This window comes from Rhinoderma darwinii, chromosome 1 (assembly GCF_050947455.1).
Source record: "Rhinoderma darwinii isolate aRhiDar2 chromosome 1, aRhiDar2.hap1, whole genome shotgun sequence".
Taxonomy (NCBI): Eukaryota; Metazoa; Chordata; class Amphibia; order Anura; family Rhinodermatidae; genus Rhinoderma; species Rhinoderma darwinii.
This window is the reverse complement of record NC_134687.1, coordinates 202,873,319-202,896,252: the sequence shown is the minus strand read 5'-3', so window position 1 is coordinate 202,896,252 and position 22,934 is coordinate 202,873,319. Positions and strand designations below refer to the sequence as shown.

Sequence of the window (22,934 nt, the reverse complement as noted above, 5' to 3'; positions counted from 1 at the left end):
TTATGATTTACACCATTTTACTGGCATAAATTATAATAAATTTGTCGGGCCGTTTTCCAGAAAACTGACGAGGGCAATTTAAAAAGGCCAAAAGTCACAATTAGTGTTTTTGGGAAATTGCGACAATTTTCTGAATTAGAAAGTCTGATAAATTCCTCCATATGTCTCAGAACTAGCCGTGAACGATTCTACTGAAAACCGTACGTTTCAACATACATACTGTTTTCCACAGGCTAGAAGGTGGAGTGTGATGACGATACACATGAGGAGGAAGGCCCCCAGTGCATGCCGGGTGGTGGGTGTTGTTGTCGCAGGAGGCTGTAGTTCTGAGCCGCCATTTTGTGCGTAGAACAGGGTTAGGAGAAGAAAGAACAGTCTGGTGTATTGTGCTCTGAAGTACAGCGCAGCACATTGGACGGTCCATAGGACGCGCTACGTGACCGGTGTTTACCGCTTACTGGTGCTTAGGACGGGTTGCTCCCCACGGGATTTGCTTCGCCACGGCAGGAGAGCGGGGCGCCCGGCGGGGCGGGGGGGACACTGTGACATCCACCAGCGGCCAAGACTCCAAAGAGGCCCACCACCGGGGCAGGCGGCGGCGGCTGAGGAGTAGAAGGAGATCCGGGAAAAGAATGGAAGCGGAGAGAGGAGAGCAAGGCAAAGGTGAGCACCATTCAATACTATCCCTGACTCGGTAAAATGGGTTCCATCCTTGGCGATGGTTTCTTTTATAGGTGCCTACTAGCACAATACGTCCTTTACCCAGTCACGTGTATTTATGTGCAGCCATTATTCTCTCAAGTGACTCCGTCCTGTTCAGGGACCAATGTGGGCGCTGTTTATTTTATTCCTTGTCATTAGGTTCTGTTTACATATGGTGATATCCGCTAAAGCTATACATTTATATGCCAAACGTATCCCATCAATGAAAATCTCTGTACATAACCGCATGTGTCATGACTGACTGCAAAACATCTCTACGTGCAAACGCCAAAATACGCCAGACGTGATCAGGATTGCTGGTCTGATTGGCATGGAGTGGGTGGTGTCTAATCGTATGCTGCCCATGCACTATAGATCCGTAATAGCACAGGCCATACATCAAATGATCCCCCAACAACATGCCAAAATGTACTGCATGTGTAAAATGGCGAACGGTAGGTTATCTGTTTACACAGTGTGCTTATATTTAAGATGACGAAAGGCCAACGTGACCAGTCTCCTTTTTATCACACATTCACCCCCTTACAGTGGGAAGGGGTTGTATGGAGTGCTGGCTGAGCATACTACTGTGGGGTATAGAAACATTCAAGCAGTTCTAATATGTGTAAATGACTGGAATACCCCTTTAAAGGGAAACTCCGACCAAAACAAATGTTTTTAATGTGTATCATTAAAGGGGTTATCCGGGGACCAAAAATTGCTTTGCGTTCATAGTTTTATGTAAAAAGAAGTCACTTACTAATATACTTTAATAAAAAATTCGGTACTAAATGGTGGCGTTCAAACCCGGTGAACTGTTCCCGGAAGTCCTGGAGCTTTTCTAATATTGATGACACGGCGACATGTGACTGAGGGCCTGCTTACTGTGCTGTTTGTGTCGGCGGGTTATCAATGGCATGACCGCAAGGGGCTGTCACACTGCCTATTGCTGGAGTCCCCCGAGCAGAGCATCAGCCAGCGTATTGCTCCCGACATTTGGTCAGTGACTTCAGGGGTGTCCTATAGCTGGAGTTGCCAAGCAGAGCATCAGCTAATGCTCTCTCCGGGGACTCCAGTTATAGGAATCTCCTGAAGTCACTGACCAAATGTCGGGAGCAATGCGCTAGCTGATGCTCTGCTCGGGGGACTCCAGCAATAGGCAGTGTGACAGCCATTGATAACACAACGACATGAACCGCACAGGAAGCTAGCCCTCAGTCACGTGTCTGCGCGTCATCACTATTAGAAAAGCTCCAGGACTTCCGGGAACAGTTCACCGGGATTGAATGGCACCATTTAGTACCGAATTTTTAAATTAAAGTATATTAAGTGACTTCTTTTTGGTCCCCGGATAACCCCTTTAAGGTATTTGATATGTGTCTCTTACCTGTTCTTTTTCTTTCTGCTTCTGTCACTAAACGTTACACTGGGCCCTTGCATAGCAAGTCTAAATCGGGCTTAAAGAGACTCTGTCACCACATTATACAGTGAAGGAAATAAGTATTTGATCCCTTGCTGATTTTGTAAGTTTGCCCACTGTCAAAGACATGAACAGTCTAGAATTTTTAGGCTAGGTTAATTTTACCAGTGAGAGAGAGATTATATTAAAAAAAAAAACAGAAAATCACATTGTCAAAATTATATATATTTATTTGGATTGTGCACAGAGAAATAAGTATTTGATCCCTTTGGCAAACAAGACTTAATACTTGGTGGCAAAACCATTGTTGGCAAGCACAGCAGTCAGATGTTTTTTGTAGTTGATGATGAGGTTTGCACACATGTTAGATGGAATTTTGGCCCACTCCTCTTTGCAGATCATCTGTAAATCATTAAGATTTCGAGGCTGTCGCTTGGCAACTCGGATCTTCAGCTCCCTCCATAGGTTTTTGATGGGATGAATGTCTGGAGACTGGCTAGGCCACTCCATGACCTTAATGTGCTTCTTTTTGAGCCACTCCTTTGTTGCCTTGGCTGTATGTTTCGGGTCATTGTCGTGCTGGAAGACCCAGCCACGAGTCATTTTTAATGTCCTGGTGGAGGGAAGGAGGTTGTCACTCAGGATTTGACGGTACATGGCTCCATCCATTCTCCCATTGATGCGGTGAAGTAGTCCTGTGCCCTTAGCAGAGAAACACCCCCAAAACATAATGTTTCCACCTCCATGCTTGACAGTGGGGACGGTGTTCTTTGGGTCATAGGCAGCATTTCTCTTCCTCCAAACACGGCGAGTTGAGTTAATGCCAAAGAGCTCAATTTTATTCATCTGACCACAGCACCTTCTCCCAATCACTCTCAGAATCATCCAGATGTTAATTTGCAAACTTCAGACGGGCCCGTACATGTGCCTTCTTCAGCAGGGGGACCTTGCGGGCACTGCAGGATTTTAATCCATTACGGCGTAATGTGTTACCAATGGTTTTCTTGGTGACTGTGGTCCCAGCTGCCTTGAGATCATTAACAAGTTCCCCCCGTGTAGTTTTCGGCTGAGCTCTCACCTTCCTCAGGATCAAGGATACCCCACGAGGTGAGATTTTGCATGGAGCCCCAGATCGATGTCGATTGACAGTCATTTTGTATGTCTTCCATTTTCTTACTATTGCACCAACAGTTGTCTCCTTCTCACCCAGCGTCTTACTTATGGTTTTGTAGCCCATTCCAGCCTTGTGCAGGTCTATGATCTTGTCCCTGACATCCTTAGAAAGCTCTTTGGTCTTGCCCATGTTGTAGAGGTTAGAGTCAGACTGATTGAGTCTGTGGACAGGAGTCTTTTATACAGGTGACCATGTAAGACAGCTGTCTTTAATGCAGGCACCAAGTTGATTTGGAGCGTGTAACTGGTCTGGAGGAGGCTGAACTCTTAATGGTTGGTAGGGGATCAAATACTTATTTCTCTGTGCACAATGCAAATAAATATATATAATTTTGACTGTGATTTTCTTTTTTTTTTTTTTTTATATATAATCTATTTCTCACTGGTAAAATGAACCTAGCCTAAAAATTCTAGACTGTTCATGTCTTTGACAGTGGGCAAACTTACAAAATCAGCAAGGGATCAAATACTTATTTCCTTCACTGTAAGTGTCCTATCTCCTACATAATGAGATCGGCGCTGTAATGTAGGTGACAGCAGTGTTTTTTTATTTAGAAAAACGATCTATTTTCACCACGTTATGAGCGATTTTAGCTTTATGCTAATTACTTTCTTAATGCCCAACTGGGCGTGTTTTTACTTTTGACCATGTGGGCGTTGTGAAGTGTATGATGCTGACCAATCAGCGTCATACACTTCTCTCCATTCATTTAATCAGCGCATAGTGATCTAGCTAGATCACTATGTGCAGTCACTTACTCACATATTAACGTTACTGTAGTGTCTTGACAGTGAATAGACATTCCTTCCAGTCAGGACGGGATGTCTATTCACAATCCCGACACTTTGGTAACGTTTGTGTGGGACTTACAGCAGAGCAAGCGTAATCTTGCTGTAAGCTGTCATTTACAGCGTGATCTCTCTAGATTACGCTTGCTCTGCTGCAAGTACCACAGAAACGTTACCGAAGTGTCGTGATTGTGAATAGACATCGCGTCCTGGCTGGTAGTGATGTCTATTCACTGTCAAGACACTTGATTGGTCAGCGTCATACACTGCTCTTTACAGCGCCCACTTGGTCAAAAGTAAAAACACGCCCAGTTGCGCATTAAGTCATTAGCATAAAGCTAAAATCGCTCCTAACTTGGTGAAAATAGATAGTTTTTCTAAATAAAAAGCGCTGCTGTGATCTACATTACAGTGCCGATTTCCTTATGTAAGAGATAGAGGCTCTGTCATCACATTATGAGTGCCCTAAGTGACGCAACTTTTCTACTTAAAGGGTAACTAAACTTTTAAAAAATGTTTGTTCTATGCTGCTTCCGTAATTGTCATTCGCTTCTATGGGAGTTATGGAAACAGCGTAGCTCAGCGGGCTACGCTGTTTTTGTAATTTCCAACCATGTAATCAGGAAGTGGCCTGGGAGGCAGCGGGAACCGCAAACGGTATAACATGATTTAGGGGACCCCGTTCTAGAGATAGGTGTGCGACCTGCACCTATCTGACATTTATGACATATCCTGTGGATATGACACAAGTGTCCCTGATGGGCAAACCCCTTCAAGCTTTATATTTATGGTCTCTAAGCCTATTTCGAGTATAGAGGGGATGAAAATCACACTGTCCTCCAGGCAGGCAGAGCTGCTGTCACTTGAAGCTTTCCCCTCCTTTATAGTGAAAAGAACCAGGAAGTAAAACTTTTCATTCTGCTCCCGACTTTAGCTGTGCACTGAATATTGCACCTAGGTCTTTGATAGCATTTAAAAGCTAAGTCTCTGTTCACATCACGTTTGTGATATACGTTTAGCATGTATGCCAGGAAAGCTTCCAACATACACACTGAACGTTTCCATAGGGCTCTGCCAGCCCAACACAGGCCAAAAGAGAAATGAGATCAAGATGGCACTTTTATTAAATGGTTCTATGTCACCCTTGCAACGTTTAGCTCGAACTAGAGCCTTTCTCAAGCATTCGGAAAGGTTCTAGTTAGAGCGGAAGCGTTGCAAGTGTGAAGACTGTGCTGTCTTGATCTCTTCATTACTTTGACTTAAAGAGGCTCTGTCACCACATTATAAGTGCCCTATCTCCTACATAATCTGATCCGCGCTGTAATGTAGATAACAACGGTGGTTTTTATTTTGAAAAACAATCATTTTTTTACTAAGTTACGAGCAATTTTAGATTTATGCTAATTACTTTCTTAATGCCCAACTGGGTTTTTAAAAAAAAAATCTTTTGACCAAGTGAGCGTTGTGAAGATAAGTGTATGACGCTGACCAATCAGCGTCATACACTTCTCTCCAATCATGTCCATTTGTACTCTGCACAGCATGTGCTGTCACATACACCCACATTAACTTTACTGAAGTGCCTTGAGTGAATAGACATCACCTCCAGCCAGGACGCGTTGTCTATTCACACTCCTGACACTTCTGTAAAGTTTGTGTGGGACTTACTAGCTGCACAGCGTGATCTCGCTGTGCTGTCATTCATAGCATGATCTTGCGAGATCACGCTGTGCAGCTTTTAAGTCCCGCACAAACTTTTATGACCAAGTTTACACTTCGGTACTTGGTCAAAAATGATTGTTTTTCAAAATAAAAAACACTTATCTACGTTACAGCGCCGATCATATTATGTAGGAGATAGGGCACTTATAATGTGGTGACAGAGCCTCTTTAAAAGGACTCCGTATCAAGTCTTTCAAGGCGTGCACCATACTTCATTCTTTCTCATCACTCTAGTGCTTAGTCCTTTTGGCCTCCGTCGGGCAGGTATATTTTTTTGAGCTTTGGAATAGTGTATGCCATTCCATACAACGGATTCCTGCATCAAAAAAAAAACAAAACGTGTACCGCACTATTTACAATCTTGTGTCTGGCTTTAAGGGTATGTTCACACGCTAGCTGGCTTTTACGGCTGAAATGACAGCCTGTTTTCAGAAGAAAACAGCTGCATCGTTTCAGCCGTAAATGCTCCTCCTCGTAATATACGAGGCGTCTGTGACGCTCGTATATCTTGAGCTGCTCTTCATTGAGTTCAATGAAGAACGGCTCAAATTACGTTGCAAAGAAGTGCCCTGCACTTCTTTGCCGAGGCAGTCAATTTACGCGTCGTCGTTTGACAGCTGTCAAACAACGACGCGTAAATTACAGGTAGTCTGCACAGTACGTCGGCAAACCCATTCAAATGAATGGGCAGATGTTTGCCGACGTATTGTAGCCCTATTTTCTGACGTAAACGAGGCATAATACGCCTCGTTTACGTCTGAAAATAGGTCGTGTGAACCCAGCCTTAAGGGGTTTTCCACGACCGGCAACTTTTAACCTATCCACAGGATAGGCCATCAGTATTTGATCGTTGTGGGTCCGACACCTGTACCCCGCACCGATCAGCTGCTCCGGCTGCCTCCGCGCACTGGACGTCCATTTCTGGCTACGGTCGCGGATAAGCGGCCGAGCTGCAGAACGGCCGCTATGCAGTGGTCAGAGCCGTCTGCTTCTTGCTCCAACTTCTGCATACCGTTCAAAACCTGAGGAAGACGAAGCCGCTCATCAGTGCGGGGTCCGAGTCTCGGACCCACACCGATCATATACTGATGACCTATCCTGTGGATAGGTCATCACTTGTGGAAAACCCCTTTTAAAGGGAATGTGTTGCCAGAAAAACATGTTTTTTTTTTAAAAATTAAACATTTAGTGTGTGGGTGATTAAACATTGTTAACATTTTTTTTATTTTTTTCACGAGTCAGGAAATATTATAAATTAATTCTAAATTTATAATACTACCCATTTTTGGTCACTAGATGGAGCTATTCCCAAAATTGCAGCAGTGCAACATTGGGTTAAAAGCCCTCGCTCTAGTGAGCTCTCAGCATCCCCCCCTCCTTTATCCTGGCTAGTGCCGGGATAAACGAGGGGTTTGAACGGTGTAACCTCCTACACTGTGTGTCGCCATTTTTTGAGCTAACACACAGTGTAGTAGGTTTACATACAGTAGTAAACACACACAAACACGAACATACATTGAAATCTCTTACCTGCTCCTGCCGCCGCGGCTCCCTCCGGCCCGTCCGCTCCGTTTGCTGCCGCTGGTCCAAGTGCACAAATCCGGAAGCCGCGACCGGAAGTAGTAATATTACTGTCCGGCCGCGACTTCCGGTCCACAGGAAAATGGCGCCGGACGGCGCCAATTTCGAATTGGACTGTGTGGGAGCGGCGCATGCGCAGTTCCCACACAGACGCCGTACACGGAAGTCAATGGGACGGGAGCCATTCGCAGTCCCTATGGGACTGTGGCTGCCGTATTCCATGTCTGTATGTGTCGTTAATCGACACAGACAGAAATGGAAAAAAAATGGCAGCCCCCATAGGGAAGAAAAAGTGTAAAAATAAGAAAAAGTAAAACACAAACACACAAATGAATATAAACGTTTTTAATAAAGCACTAACATCTTTAACATATAAAAAAATAATTTGTGATGACACTGTTCCTTTAAGACAACTGGCTGCAGAAGGAGCCTTCCCCCACTGCTCTGTCTGCAGTAGAGCACAGATGTCTTTAATTCCTGCCTCTACAGCTGTTCACCAGCCAAGAATGGAATAGATCCTCAGGAAATTAATCCCTGTGTTCTCTGCGAGATTTCTACAAGACTGTTCTTGGAAATTTGCAGTAAATCCTGCAGACTGACAGTGTTTGGTAGTTTCTCCCGTTTACTTTTTCATTGAGGCCTTATTCACACGGCTGTATCTGGTTTGTCTGCAAAAATTGGACTCTTTTTCATGCATATGAATTTCTGTGCCATCAGTGTGCTTTTTCTTTTCTGGAAGCACGTCACTTTTTTCCATTCCATCCGACTTACTATTATGTCGCTTTCATTAAGTACTCAACACAACGTATAGGTACGTTGTGTTGCTGGCACGGGCTCAGAAGCTGAGCCCGCACCATCGTCAGCGGCTGTCCGGTGTATATTACAGCTGACACTCTGATGCATGGCCAGGATCAGAGCTAGCCTCCGATCCGGCCGATTAACCCCTTAGATGCAGCGCTCAAAAGCGAGCTTTGCATCTATGGTGTTTTCTAGCAGATCGGATCCCCGCAATGCAAATTACGGGGTTCCGATGGCTGTTCTGGCAGACCGGAGACCTAACAATTGCCTCCTGTCTGCCAAGTGTGGAAGCCTGCTAGGACCTGCCTGGAGGCGGGGCCTAAAAGGCTTCCAGCCGCAAAACAAAGATGGCTCAGAAGCTGGGCCTGCGACATCAGGCGCCGGTGTCGGCTGTATGTTAGAGCTGACACTGTGCTGTAACGGCAGGGAAAGGAGCTAGCTCAGATCCCTGACATTAACCCCTTAAATGACGCGATCAAAAGTGATCGCGGCATCTTAGTGGTTTGTAGCGATCGGCGTCTACACGATTTGTTCGTGAAGATGCCGATCGTTACTATGGCAACCGGAGGCCTAACAATGGCCTCCTGGTCTACCACTTACGATAGCCTATTCGGCCCCGTCCAGAGACGGGACCTAATAGGCTTGCTGTCAGTGAATCACCGCTCTAATGCATTGCACTACGTCGGTAGTGCAGTGTATTAGAGTAAAGATCAGAGGTGCAGGACCTCAAGTCCCCTAGTGGGACAAAATAAAAAAGTTGAATAAAAGTTTCAAGTAAATAAAATCAAACACTCCTTTTTTTTTTTTCCTATAATACAGACTTACTAGAAGAAAAAAAGGCAAACGTTAAAAAAAAAAAAAAAATACACACATTTGGTATCGCCGCGTCTGTAACGACCCAAACTATAAAATTAATGTTTTTCCTGCACGGTGAACACCGCAAAAAAGAAAAATCAATTCCAGAATCGCTTTTTTTATTTTATTTTTTTATTACCACCCCTCCCAAAACGTGGAATGAAAAATGATTAAGAAGTCGCATGTGCCCAAAAATAGTACCAATAAAAACCTACAACCCGTCCCGCAAAAATCAAGCCCTTAGGTTTCATGCACGCGACTGTGCCCATAATTACGCACAGCCGGCTGTTTTTACGGGCTGTGCTCCCATTATAAAGTAGAGGAGCACAGTCTGTAAAATAAAAAAATAGGACATGTCCTATTTTTTTTCGGCAGGTTTCTACGGCACGGACACCCTCTCGTAGACATACGTAATTAAGGGTATGTTCACACAGAGATTTTTGCAGGCAGAAAATTGTGCATCAAAATTCTATGTGGAATTTTGAGGCAGATTTTGATCTGCCTTCACGCCGTGTGCAGTGTTTTTCGACCGCGGCCATTGAGCGCCGCGGGCAAAAATGCGACGGAAAAAAAACTTTCTCTGCCTCCCATTGATGTCAGTGGGAGGTCAAAGACGAAAATGCCCGAAGATAGGGCATGTCGCTTCTTTTTTTAGAAAAAACCTGTGGGGTCTAAATGCTCACTATACCACTCGATAAATTCTTTGAGGGCTTTCGTTTCCCAAATTAGGTCACTTTTGGGTGGTTTCTACAGTTTTGGTCCCTCAGGCTTTGCAATCTGCAACAGGACACCCAAAAACCATTTCAGCAAAACTTGAGCTCCGAAAGCCAAATGCGACTTCTTCCCTTCTGAGTCCTGCCGTGTGTCCAAATGAGTTTATTACCACATGTGGGATATTGCTGTAATCGGGAGAAATTGCGTTTCAAATGTTGGGGTGCTTTTGCTCCTTTTCAATTTCAGCATAATTCCACTAAATTCAGCAAAAAGCTTGTAGGGTCAAAATGCTCACTATACCCCTCGATAAATTCCTTCAGGGGTATAGTTTTCCAAATTCCTCACTTTTGGGTGGTTTCCACTGATTTGGTCCCGCAGGGGCTTTGCTAATGTGACATGGCACTTGAAAACCATTCCAGCGAAACTTGAGCTCCAAAAGCCAAATGGTGCTTCTTCCCTTCTGACACACAGCCGTTTATTACCACATATGGGGTATTGCCGTAATCGGGAAAAATTGCTTTTCAAATGTTGGCGTGGTTTTTCTCCTTTATGCCTTGTAAATATTGAAGACTTCTACGTTTTATTGTAAAAAAATTAGATTTTCATTTTTACATCCTAATTCCACTAAGTTCAGCAAAAAACCTGTGGGGTTGAATTGCCACTGTGTTTTGACACCACAAAAAATATTCAAACCTGACATGCCTAAAATATATTCTAATAAAATAAAGGCCCCAAAATCAACTAGGTGTTCCTTTTGCTTCTGAGGCCGGTGCTTCAGTACACGACCACACACGGGCCACATGTGGGATATTTCTAAAAACTGCAGAATCTGGGCAATAAATATGAAGTTGCGTTTCTCTGTTAAAACCTTCTGTGTTACAGAAAAAAAAATCAAAACAGATTTTCTGCAATAAAACTAAATTTGTAAATTTCATCTCCACTTTTCTTTAATTCCTGTGAAACGCCTAAAGGGTTAAAACACTTTCTGAATGCTGTTTTGAATACTTTGAGGGGTGCAGTTTTTAATGTTTTTTTTATATATAGTGGGTTTCTTATATATAAGGCCCCCATTTTTGAAAAATATTGACATTTTCTTGAAGATGTGAGAAATTGCTGCTAAAGTATTAAGACTTGTAACGTCCTAGAAAAATAAAAGAACGTTCAAAAAACTATGCAAACATAAAGTAGACATGGGAAATGTTAACTAGTAACTATTTTGTTTGGTATTACTATCTGTTTTACAAGTAGATCAATTTAAAATTAGAAAACTGCACATTTTTGCAAATCTTCACAATTTTTGCGTTTTTTCACAAATAAACACTGAATGTATCGACCAAATTTTACCACTAACTTGAAGTACAATGTGTCACGAGAAAACCATCTCCAAATCGCTTGAAAAAATAAAGGCATTTCAAAGTTATCACATAGTGACACATGTCAGATTTGAAAAAAAAATGGCCTGCTTCATTAGACGAAAACAGGCTGTGCCCTTAAAGAGGCTCTGTCACCAGATTCTCAAATCCCTATCTCCTATTGCATGTGGTCGGCGCTGCAATGTAGATAACAGTAAAGTTTTTTTTTTGTTTTTTTAAACGCTCATTTTTGGCCAAGTTATGAGCTATTTTATATATATATATGCAAATGAGGTTTGATATGGACAACTGGGCGTTTTTTTTTTCGTTATGTCCAACTGGGCGTGTATTGTGTTTTACGTGTATGACGCTGACCAATCAGTGACCAGTCAGCATCATACACTCATCTCCATTGATTTACACAGCAGCGATGTGCAGCCACATAAACAGATATTAACGTTAATCAAGTGTCCTGATAATGAATACACATGAAATCCAGCCTGGACGTCATGTGTATTCAGAATCCTGACACTTCTGAATCTTTTCTGTGAGACTCCGGCAAGGGAAGCGAAATCTCGTTTACCTCCGTAATCTCACGAGATTTCGTTTCCCTTTCTAGAAATCTCACAGAAAAGAGTCAGAAGTGTCAGGATTCTGAATACACATGACGTCCAGGCTGGATTTCATGTGTATTCATTATCAGGACACTTGATTAACGTTAATATCTGTTTATGTGGCTGCACATCGCTGCTGTGTAAATAAATGGAGATGAGTGTATGATGCTGACTGGTCACTGATTGGTCAGCGTCATAAACGTAAACACGCCCAGAAAAACGGACTGACATGGATGTTTTTTCACACACCCAAAAACGTTTAACTCCTTCGCGCACCCTGACGTGCCATTACGTCCGGGTGCAGTGGTTGATGTTTGGAGATCGCTCCATATGCTGCGGGTGTCGGCTGTATTTTATAACGAACACCGGGACTAACTGCCGGGAGCAGCGATCGCGCAGTTCCTGGCTGTTTAACCCTTCAAATGCTGCGGTCAATCGCAACTGCAGCATCTGAGGCATTGAAAAGAGGGGGGCAGCCCCCTCCGACAGCTCATCACCTCCTCCTGCAGTGAGATCGGGGGGTGACAACGGTTGTTATGGCAGCCCAGGGGCCTAATGAAGGCCCCCAGGGCACTCTGCCTCTGCTAAGCCCTGCCTGTGGCTTAACAGATGCCTGTAAAAATGACGATATACTGCAATACGTTAGTATTGCAGTATATTGTACCAGCGATTTAACGATCGCTGGTTCAAGTCCCCTAGTGGGTCTAATAATGTGTGTAAAAAATAAAAAAAAAGTTTTTAGTAGTGGGGAAAAAAAGAAAATATTAAAAGTGAAAAAAAAACCCTTTCCCATTTCTCCCCTAAAGTAACGTAAAATAAGTAAACAAAATGGGTATGGCTGCGTCCGTAGAAGTCTTAACTGTTACAGTATAAATAAAAGATTAAAACCTCTAAAATCGCTTTTTTTTTTGTCAACTTCGCTCTAAAAAATATGTAAGAAATGATCAAAAAGTTGTATGTATCAAAAAATGGTACCAGTAAAAACTACAGCTCGTCCCACAAAAAATAAGCCCTCACACCGCTCAATCGGGGAAAAAATAAGTTATGGCTCTCAGAATGTGGCGACACGAGATTATTATTTTTTTTTAACATAGTTTATTATTAATAAAAGTAGTAAAATATGAAGAAAAAAAAACCTATATAAATTTTGTATCACCATAATCGTATTGAGGCACAAAATAAAGAGAAGTTGTCGTTTTTACCGCACGGTGAAAGCCGTAAAAACGAAACCCAAAAAACAATGGAGAAATCAACGTTTTTTTTCCAACTTCAGCTCGCAAAGAATTTATTATTAAGTTTCCAAATACATTATATGGAACTATAAATGGCACCAAAAGAAACTACAATTCTTCCCGCAAAAAATAATCCCTCACACCGCTCTATTGACGGAAAAATAAAAAAGTTATGGCTCTTAGAATGAGGGGAGTGAAAAATGAAAATGAAAAATCAAAAAATGGCTGTCACAAAGGTGTTAATGGGTGAGTTTGGTCTGCAAAAACAGACCAGAATAGGATATGCTGTGAGTTTCTCCCAACAAACACCACACGCTCAGTGGAAAAAAAAAAAGATTTTTGAATAGTTCCATTGAATTGCATTGTTCAGGTCACTGACCAAAAACACATTTGTGTCAATATAGCCTAAGATGCAAAAATGTAAGTGTTAGCCCTAGCAGTCAAGCTGCAGCAAGTGTTTAAATGGCCATCAACATTTGGAACTACTTAACCTGAAATCATAGTATAACTGATCCTGCACAAATCTACAAATCACATGGAGATGTGCTGCCGACAACTATTTTTAATTCTGCATAAGAGTAGATCAGCCGATGATCAAGCGCTGGCTTGTTCATCGGCTGATGGTTGCCCTGACTACAAATGGCAATGTTTGGGAACGAGCGTTCATATGAACGATCATTGGCCCGTGTAATTGGGCCTTAAAGAGGATCTGTCACCAGATTCTCAAATCCCTATCTCCTATTGCATGTGATCGGCGCTGCAATGTAGATAACAGTAACGTTTTGTTTTTTTTTAAACTTTCATTTTTGGCCAAGTTATGAGCTATTTTATATATATGCAAATGAGGTTTGAAATGGACAACTGGGCGTTTTTTTTTTTCGTTATGTCCAACTGAGCGTGTATTGTGTTTTTAACTGGGTGCGTTTTACGTGTAGGACGCTGACCAATCAGTGACCAGTCAGCATCATACACTCGTCTCCATTGATTTACACAGCAGCGATGTGCAGCCACATACACAGAGATTAACGTTAATCGAGTGTCCTGATAATGAATACACATGAAATCTAGCCTGGACGTCATGTGTATTCAGAATCCTGACACTTCTGACTCTTTTCTGTGAGATTTCTAGCAAGGGAAACAAAATCTCGTTTACCTCCATAATCTCGCGAGATTTTGTTTCCCTTGCTAGAAATCTCAAAGAAAAGAGTCAGAAGTGTCAGGATTCTGAATACACATGATGTCCAGGCTGGATGGTCATGTGTATTCATTATCAGGACACTCGATTAACGTTAATCTCTGTGTATGTGGCTGCACATCGCTGCTGTGTAAATCAATGGAGATGAGTGTATGATGCTGACTGGTCACTGATTGGTCAGCGTCATACACGTAAACACACCCAGTTAAAAACACAATACACGCCCAGTTGGACATGACATAAAAAAAAAAAAACGCCCAGTTGTCCATTTCAAACCTCATTTGCATATATATAAAATAGCTCATAACTTGGCCAAAAATGAACGTTTAAAAAAAATAAATAAACGTTACTCTTATCTACATTGCAGCGCCGATCACATGCAATAGGAGATGGGGATTTCAGAATCTGGTGACAGAGCCTCTTTAAAGAGGCTCTGTCACCAGATTTTGCAACCCCTATCTCCTATTGCAGAAGATCGGCGCTGCAATGTAGATAAGAGTAACGTTTATTTTTTTTTAAAAACGAGCATTTTTGGCCAAGTTATGACCATTTTTATATTTATGCAAATGAGGCTTTCTAAAGTACAACTGGGCGTGTATTGTGTTTGTAACATCTGGGTGTTTTTACTTGTTTTACTAGCTGGGCGTTGTGAATAGAAGTGTATGAAGCTGACGAATCGGCATCATCCACTTCTCCGTTACCACCCAGCTTCTGGCAGTGCACAGACACACAGCGTGTTCTCGAGAGATCACGCTGTGACGTCACTTCCCCAGGTCCTGCATCGTGTCGGACGAGCGAGGACACATCGGCACCAGAGGCTACATTTGATTCAGCAGCAGCATCAGTGTTTGCAGGTAAGTAGCTACATCGACTTACCTGCAAACGCCGATGCTGCTGCAGAATCAAATGTAGCCTCTGGTGCCGATGTGTCCTCGCTTGTCCGACACGATGCAGGACCTGGGGCAGGAAGTGACGTCACAGCGTGATCTCTCGAGAACATGCTGTGTGTCTGTGCACTGCCAGAAGCTGGGTGTTAACGAAGAGAAGTGGATGATGCTGATTCGTCAGCATCATACACTTCTATTCACAACGCCCAGCTAGTAAAACAAGTAAACACGCCCAGATGTTACACACAATACACGCCCAGTTATACTTTAAAGAGGCTCTGTCACCAGATTTTGCAACCCCTATCTGCTATTGCAGCAGATAGGCGCTGCAATGTAGATTACAGTAACGTTTTTATTTTTAAAAAACGAGCATTTTTGGCCAAGTTATGACCATTTTTGTAATTATGCAAATGAGGCTTGCAAAAGTCCAAGTGGGTGTGTTTAAAAGTAAAAGTCCAAGTGGGCGTGTATTAGGTGCGTACATCGGGGCGTTTTTAATACTTTTACTAGCTGGGCGCTGTGAAGAGAAGTAACATCCTCTTCTCTTCAGAACGCCCAGCTTCTGACAGTGCAGATCTGTGACGTCACTCACAGGTCCTGCATCGTGACGGCCACATCGGCAGCAGAGGCTACAGTTGATTCTGCAGCAGCATCAGCGTTTGCAGGTAAGATCGACTTACCTGCAAACGCTGTTGCTGCTGCAGAATCAACTGTAGCCTCTGGTGCCGATGTGGCCGTCACGATGCAGGACCTGTGAGTGACGTCACAGATCTGCACTGTCACAAGCTTGGCGTTCTGAAGAGAAGAGGATGTTACTTCTCATCAGAGCGCCCAGCTAGTGAAAGTATTAAAAACGCCCCGATGTACGCACATAATACACACCCACTTGGACTTTTACTTTTAAACACACCCACTTGGACTTTTGCAAGCCTCATTTGCATAACTACAAAAATGGTCATAACTTGGCCAAAAATGCTCGTTTTTTTAAAATAAAAACGTTACTGTAATCTACATTGCAGCGCCTATCTGCTGCAATAGCAGATAGGGGTTGCAAAATCTGGTGACAGAGCCTCTTTAACTTTAAACACGCCCAGTTGTACTTTAGAAAGCCTCATTTGCATAAATATAAAAATGGTCATAACTTGGCCAAAAATGCTCGTTTTAAAAAAAAAAAAAAAAGTTACTCTTATCTACATTGCAGCGCCTATCTGCTGCAATAGGAGATAGGGGTTGCAAAATCTGGTGACAGAGCCTCTTTAAGTCCAGCCAAATACAACTGAATGAAGGAAGGTTGCATTGCTACCATTTAGGTGCAGTGCCACATTGTCAACTTGACAGGTCAATGTATGGGTATTGGTGTCTTTCCCCAGGCTTCTGTATGAATGCTACTTGTGAGGATTGTATGTTCCCTACCATAAATAAGGTCAGGTTCTGCTGTTTTGTATATGAGTGGGTGTACAGTCTTTTTGCTTCTTGCCTCGGTGCTTTGTATGTGACGCTGATCACACCTGTAGGCAGTGTCCGATGTAGTAAAGCTGTGCATGACATGGGGGTGGAGCTGGTCGGGGATGCAAAGCTTGGAGACATAGTGAAACTGTTATGCCATGTTCATGCAATGGATATTTCATGTGGATTTGACCAAGAAACCGCAGCAGTGATCAGTCCGGCCCTCCGGTTTATGTTGTGGTTTTGCAGTTTAACCCCTTCAGGACTGAGCCTGTTTTGGCCTTCAGGACGAAGCCGATTTTTCAAATCTGACGTGTCACTTTATGTGGTAATAACTCCGGAATGCTTTTACCTATCCAAGCGATTCTGAGATTGTTTTCTCATGACATATTGTACTTTGTTAGGGAAAAAATTTGTTCGATAAATTCAATATTTATTTGTAAAAAACACCAAGATTTAGAGAAAATTAGCATTTTTCTAAATTTTAATGCATCTACTTGTAAAACAGATAGTAATACCACACAAAAAAACTTACTATTTTATATTTCCCAAATGTCTACTTTATGTTTGTATCGTTTTTTGAACATTCTTTTATTTTTCCTTTACTCCTCACATACAATCACTTTCACGCTCCTGTCATTTTCACCTCAAAAACATCTCCAGAATCCGCTCTTTTCTTACGGAGGAAACCGCCAAAACTCTCATTGTTGCTCTGATTCACTCTCGTCTTGACTACTGTTACTCATTACTAGTCGGTCTTCCCCTCACTAAACTCTCCCCTCTCCAATCTATCCTCAATGCAGCAGCCAGGCTCATCTTTATGACCAACCGCTACACCAACGCCTCTAATCTGTGCCAGTCACTGCACTGGTTGCCCATCCCCTTCCGAATAAAATTCAAACTTATTACTCTCACCCACAAAGCTCTCCACAGTGCTGCACCTCCTTACATCTTCTCCCTCATCTCTGTCTACCACCCTACTCGGGCTCTACGTTCTGCCAACGACCTTAGATTAAAATCCTCCACAATCCGAACCTCCCACTCCCGTCTCCAAGATTTCTCTCGTGCTGCACCCGTCCTCTGGAATGTGCTGCCCCAGACAATCAGATTAATTCCCAATATCCACAGTTTTAAACGTGCCCTGAAAACACATCTATTTAGACAGGCCTATAACATTCCCTAATCTGACTTCTTTCCATGGCCCTCCATTTAGATTAGTCATCAGAATAAGATTCCCTCACACTCCTTCTCTTCATGTCCGTCATACACGGATACTGGCTGGTGACCGGCTCATGCAGCTTTATGTTACCACCGCATGTGTATAAAAATGGCCGGACCATTGTACAGAACAAACACTGTTACACTTTGTGTCTCATTTATGTCCTCATAGATTGTAAGCTCTTGCGAGCAGGGTCCTCACTCTCCAGGTTTGAATTGTAAATGAACTTTGTCACTATGTAATGTCTGATATTGTTTGTTTCATGTCCCCTCTAAATTGTAAAGTGCTGCGTAATATGTTGGCGCTATATAAATAAAGATTATTATTATTATTATTTCTAGGACGTTACAAGGCTTTAGGAGCAATTTCTCATATTTTCAAGAACATTTCAAAAGCCTATTTTTTCAGGGACCAGTTCAGTTCTGAAGTGGCTTTGAGGGCCTTATATAATAGAAAGTCCCCATAAATCACCCCATTTTGAAAACTGCACCCCTCAAAGTATTCAAAACAGCATTTAGAAAGTGTTTTAACCCTTTAGGCTTTTCACAGGAATGAAAGCAACGTAGAGGTGAAATGTACAAATTTAATTTATTTTTTTCGAAAATTAATTTGTAATACATTTTTTTCTGTACCACAGAAGGTTTTACCAGAGAAACGCAACTCAATATTTATTGCCCAGATTCTGCAGTTTTTAAAAATATCCCACATGTTGTCCTAGTGTGGTAATGGACTGAAGCACCAGCCTCAGAAGCAAAGGAGCAACTAGTGGATTTTGGGGCCTACTTTTTTTAGAATCTATTTTAGGTACCATGTCAGGTTTGAATAGTTCTTGTGGTACCAAAAAGTGACCCCATTTTGGAAACTATACCCCTCAAGGAATTTATCTATGGGTATAGTTAGCATTTTGAACCCACAGTTTTTTTGCTAAATTTATTTGAATTAGTATGTGGAGATGAAAATCTACTTTTTTTGTGAAAAAACGTAAAAATGTTAAATATATACAAGGAATAAAGTAGAAAAAACACCCCAACATTTGTAAAGCAATTTCTTACGATTATAGCAATACCCCATATGTGGTAATAAACTGCTGTTTGGACCCACAACAGGCCTCAGAAGGGAAGGAGCACCATTTGGATTTCTGATTTTGCTGGAATAGTTTTCAGTGCCGTGTCACGTTTGCAATGCACTGGAGGGATGAAAACCATGGAAACCCCCCAATAGTGACCCCATTTTGGAAACTATACCCCTCAAGCAATTTTTCTAGGGGTAAAGTTAGCATTTTGACCCCACAGTTATTTTGCTGAAGTCATTGGAATTAGTCTGTAAAGGTAAAAATCGACTTCTTTTCTGTAAGAACTTAGAAATTTTTAATTTTTACAAGGAATAAAGGAGAAAAAGCATCCCAACATTTGTAAAGCAATTTCTCCTGATTACGTAAATACCCCATATGTGGTAATAAACTGCTGTTTGGACCCACACCGGGGCTTAGAAGGGAAGGGGCACCATTTGGCTTTTGGAGCTCAAATTTAGCTGGAATAGTTTTTGGGTGTCATGTCGAATTTGCAAAGCCCCTGAGGTACTAAAACAATGGAAACCTCTCAAAAGTAACCCTATTTGGGAAACTACACCACTTAAGGAATCTATCTAGGGGTATAGTGAGCATTTAGGCACCACACGTCTTTTGCAGAATTTATTAGAATTAGGCCGTGAAAATTAATATCAACATTATTTCCACTAAAATGTTGAATTTTTTCAATTTCACAAAGGATAAAGGAGAAAATGCCGCCCAACATTTGTAAAGCAATTTCTCCAGAGTACGGCAATACCCCACATGTGGTCATAAATGTTTTTTCAATAGAAAATAAATTAACCCTTTCCAGACTGATCCATGTTTTGCTTTTTCGTTTTTCCTCCCCGCTTTCCGAGAGCCATAACGTCTTTATTTTTCCGTCAATAGAGCGGTGTGGGGGCTTATTTTTTGCGGGACGAGCTGTAGTTTTTATTGGTACCATTTTTTGGTACATAAGACTTTTTCAGCACTTTTTATACATTTTTTTGGTAGAGCGAAGGTGACCAAAAAACTGCGATTTTGCCATTTAAAATTATTTTTCACGGCGTTCACCGTGCGAGTTCAATAATGGTATATTGTAATAGCTTGGAATTTTATGGACGCAGCAATACCAATTTTGTGTATTTTATTTTTTATTTTTTTACATTACTTTAGAGAAAAAATATGAAAAGGGTTTATTTTTGGACTTTAAATATTTATTTAATTTTTCCCACTAATAATAACTATTTACTTTGGTTTTTACATATTTTATTAGTCCCCCTAGGAGACTTGAACCAGTGATTGTTAGATCACTGGTAGAATACACTGCAATACTAATGTATTGCAGTTTATTGTGATTTTTACAGGCTCCTGTAACAGCGCGATCGCTGTTTCTGTCCGTTAGTCCCGGGTATCAGCTGTAATACATAGCTGACACCCGCAGCGTATGGCGCGGGCTCCGCGCGTGAGATGCTCCATATATCGCCCCCCACACCACGACATGCTATTAAGTCATGGTGCGCGAAGGGTTTAATTCGCAGCCGATGGTGGAAAGTGAAAATTAAAATTTTCCACTGATGTGCCATTTTAGTGCACTATATGTTGTGCCCAGTTTGTGCCACAAATACCACAAATAAAATATTAACAGGGTTCTCCCGGGTATGGCGATGCCATATCGGTGGACATAAATGGCTGTTTGGGCAGACTGTAGGGCTCAGAAGGGAGGGACGCTATTTGGCTTTTGGAGCGCAGATTTTGCTTGGTAGTAGCTCTGGCGTTTTGCTGGTATTTCAGTTTATAATGTGGGGGCAAATGTAGGCTGGGCAGAGTATATCGGCATAATAAGAGGGTATAATAATGGGGTAAATAAACAATAATCCGCAGATATGTGGCTAGTGTTGCACTTATTATAAATGGCGCCCGATCTTATCCGCTTTTGGAACGCTCTGCACATTTTGCATCGCCATAATCTGGGAGCCGGAACTTTTTTATTTTTTCACCACCGGAGCTGCGTGAGGGCTTATTTGTTGCGGGACAATCTCTGTAATTTTCATTGGTACCATTTTGGGGTACATGCGATTTTGTTGATCACTTTTTATTCCATTTTTCGGCAAGCAAGGTGACCAAAAACCATCAATTCTGACAATGATTTTTATTTATTTTCTACAGCGTTCACCCTGGGCTATAAATGACCGTTCTATTTTATTCTGCGGGTCGGTACGATTACGGCGATACCATATGTATATAGGTTTTTTTATGTTTTGCAGCGTTTGTGCAATAAAATAACTTATTTAGAAAATAATTTATTTTCTGTGCCACTATATTCTAAGAGCCGTAACTTTTTTATTTTTCAGTCAAAAAAGCTGTGTAAGGGCTTGTTTTTTGCGGGACTGGTTGTAGTTTGTATTGGTACAATTTTGGCGTACATGCGACTTTTTGATAACTTTTTTATTGTATATTTTGTGAGGGGTGGTGACCCAAAAAAAGTGATTCTCGCTTTGTTTTTCATTTATTTTTTTTGCGGTGTTCACCGTGCGGGAAAAATAATATTAGAGTTTTATAGTTGGGGTCGTTACGAACGCGGTGATACCAAATATGTGTACTTTTTTTTTTTTTACGTGTTCATTTTTTTTCCTATAATAAAAGACTTATTATAGGAAAAAAAGCAGTTCTTGTTTATATCACTTCTAACTTTTATTTTGACACTTTTTTTTTTTTTTTTTTTTTTTAAACATTTTTAGTCTTTTTTTTTTTACTTTTTTCACTTGTCCCACTAGGGGACACTTAGACTTGCAGCTTTGATCGCTGCTAGAGTACATTACACTACCTACGTAGTGTAATGCATTCCAACTGTCATTGTGACGTGACAGTCACACTGACAGGAAGCCTACGACGACCACCCTCCGGGTGGTCCTCATAGGCTTCTGTACATGGCAACCCGGAAGCCATTGTGTGGTGTCCGGTTGCCATGGGTACGATCGCCAGGCCCCGTGATTTCACATGGGGGCTGCCGATCGGCGCTAAACACCTTAATTGTGGCGTTCAAATCGAACGCCGCAATTAAGGGGTTAACTGCCGAAATCAGCGGCGATAGGCCGCTGACCGGCGACGGGGAATGCAGGGCAGACGCCCTGCACAGTTAACCGCCGCTGCGGTGTAGCGCCGCGCGGCGGTTAACTGTCAAAGCACAGACGTAACTGCACGTCAAGGTGCGCGAACTTACTGCACACCTCGACGTACAGTTACGTCAAGGTGCGGGAAGGGGGTAATCTCCCATGGATCCTCACGCAGATTACCCCTTGTGGCTACTCTATGTGGATTTTTGTCGTTGTCTTGTCTGTTCCGTCCCTCTTTTATTTATTTTTTTAAATACACGCTACGTGGTTTTCAATTGCACACGCAGAGTCCTGCCCAATGCAAACAAAGGGGCGGTTTCCCATTAAAATAAATGAAAGCGGTTTTCATGCAGATTTTGGCATAGACTATGCTCCGAAATATGCATAACAATCTATTTCGTGAACATTGCCAACTAGAAACTGGTTTTATTGTTAGTTTAAAAAAAATAACCAGGCGGGTCGAGGGACTCCCGTTTCCCGCATATTTTCAGGTCCCAGAAGTGGGACCTTCACCTATTACACATTTTTGGCACATACTGTGGACGTGCCATAAATATGTGCGTTTGGGACACCCCTTTAACAGCGTAGGACTATACTTGAGTCACCAAAGCCATGGCAACTATTTGAAGGATGAGAAATATAGTAATATCAGCTGCATTATAAAAAAAAGAACAAAAAAAACAAAAAACTGTGATGAGGCAGAACTAGAATTCTTTAAGTGAGCACCTTTTTTTTTTTTTTATTATATTATGAAGGGGGGGACTGTTCAGAGACTACTTCTGTATTCTACTGTGTTTTTGATTTTTTTTTTTTTTTTTTTCCTCCCCTCCCCCTTAGATGGTGAAGTTAATGTTTTGGATGATATTTTAACTGAAGCTCCAGATCAAGATGATGAATTATATAACCCTGAAAGTGAGCAGGATGTGAATGAGAAAAAAGGTAAACTTTGTTCTATATCCTAAAGAAATATCTTGATGCTATGCGCCACAATGTCAGATTTCGGGCCTTTGTTTCATCTATTGTAATGCAAACCACCGACGAACCATAAATAGTTTGAATCATTGTTTTAGG

The 22,934-nt window shown here is 42.0% G+C and overlaps 1 protein-coding gene across 4 annotated transcripts in view; it reads left to right on the top strand.

Annotated features, from left to right (window-relative positions):
- The first annotated feature begins 274 nt into the window (after window positions 1-274).
- Window positions 275-22,934, top strand: part of YTHDC1 (YTH N6-methyladenosine RNA binding protein C1) — a 76,142-nt gene continuing 53,482 nt past the window's right edge. For 2 of the 4 annotated variants that reach the window (XM_075860823.1, XM_075860831.1), the window contains exons 1-2: window positions 275-663; window positions 22,701-22,802. In XM_075860823.1, the coding sequence (XP_075716938.1) occupies window positions 633-663; window positions 22,701-22,802 (133 nt within the window). In that variant the 5' untranslated portion in view covers window positions 275-632. The remainder of the gene's footprint in view (window positions 664-22,700; window positions 22,803-22,934) is intronic. The other 2 variants (XM_075860816.1, XM_075860810.1) reach the window with 1 other exon arrangement.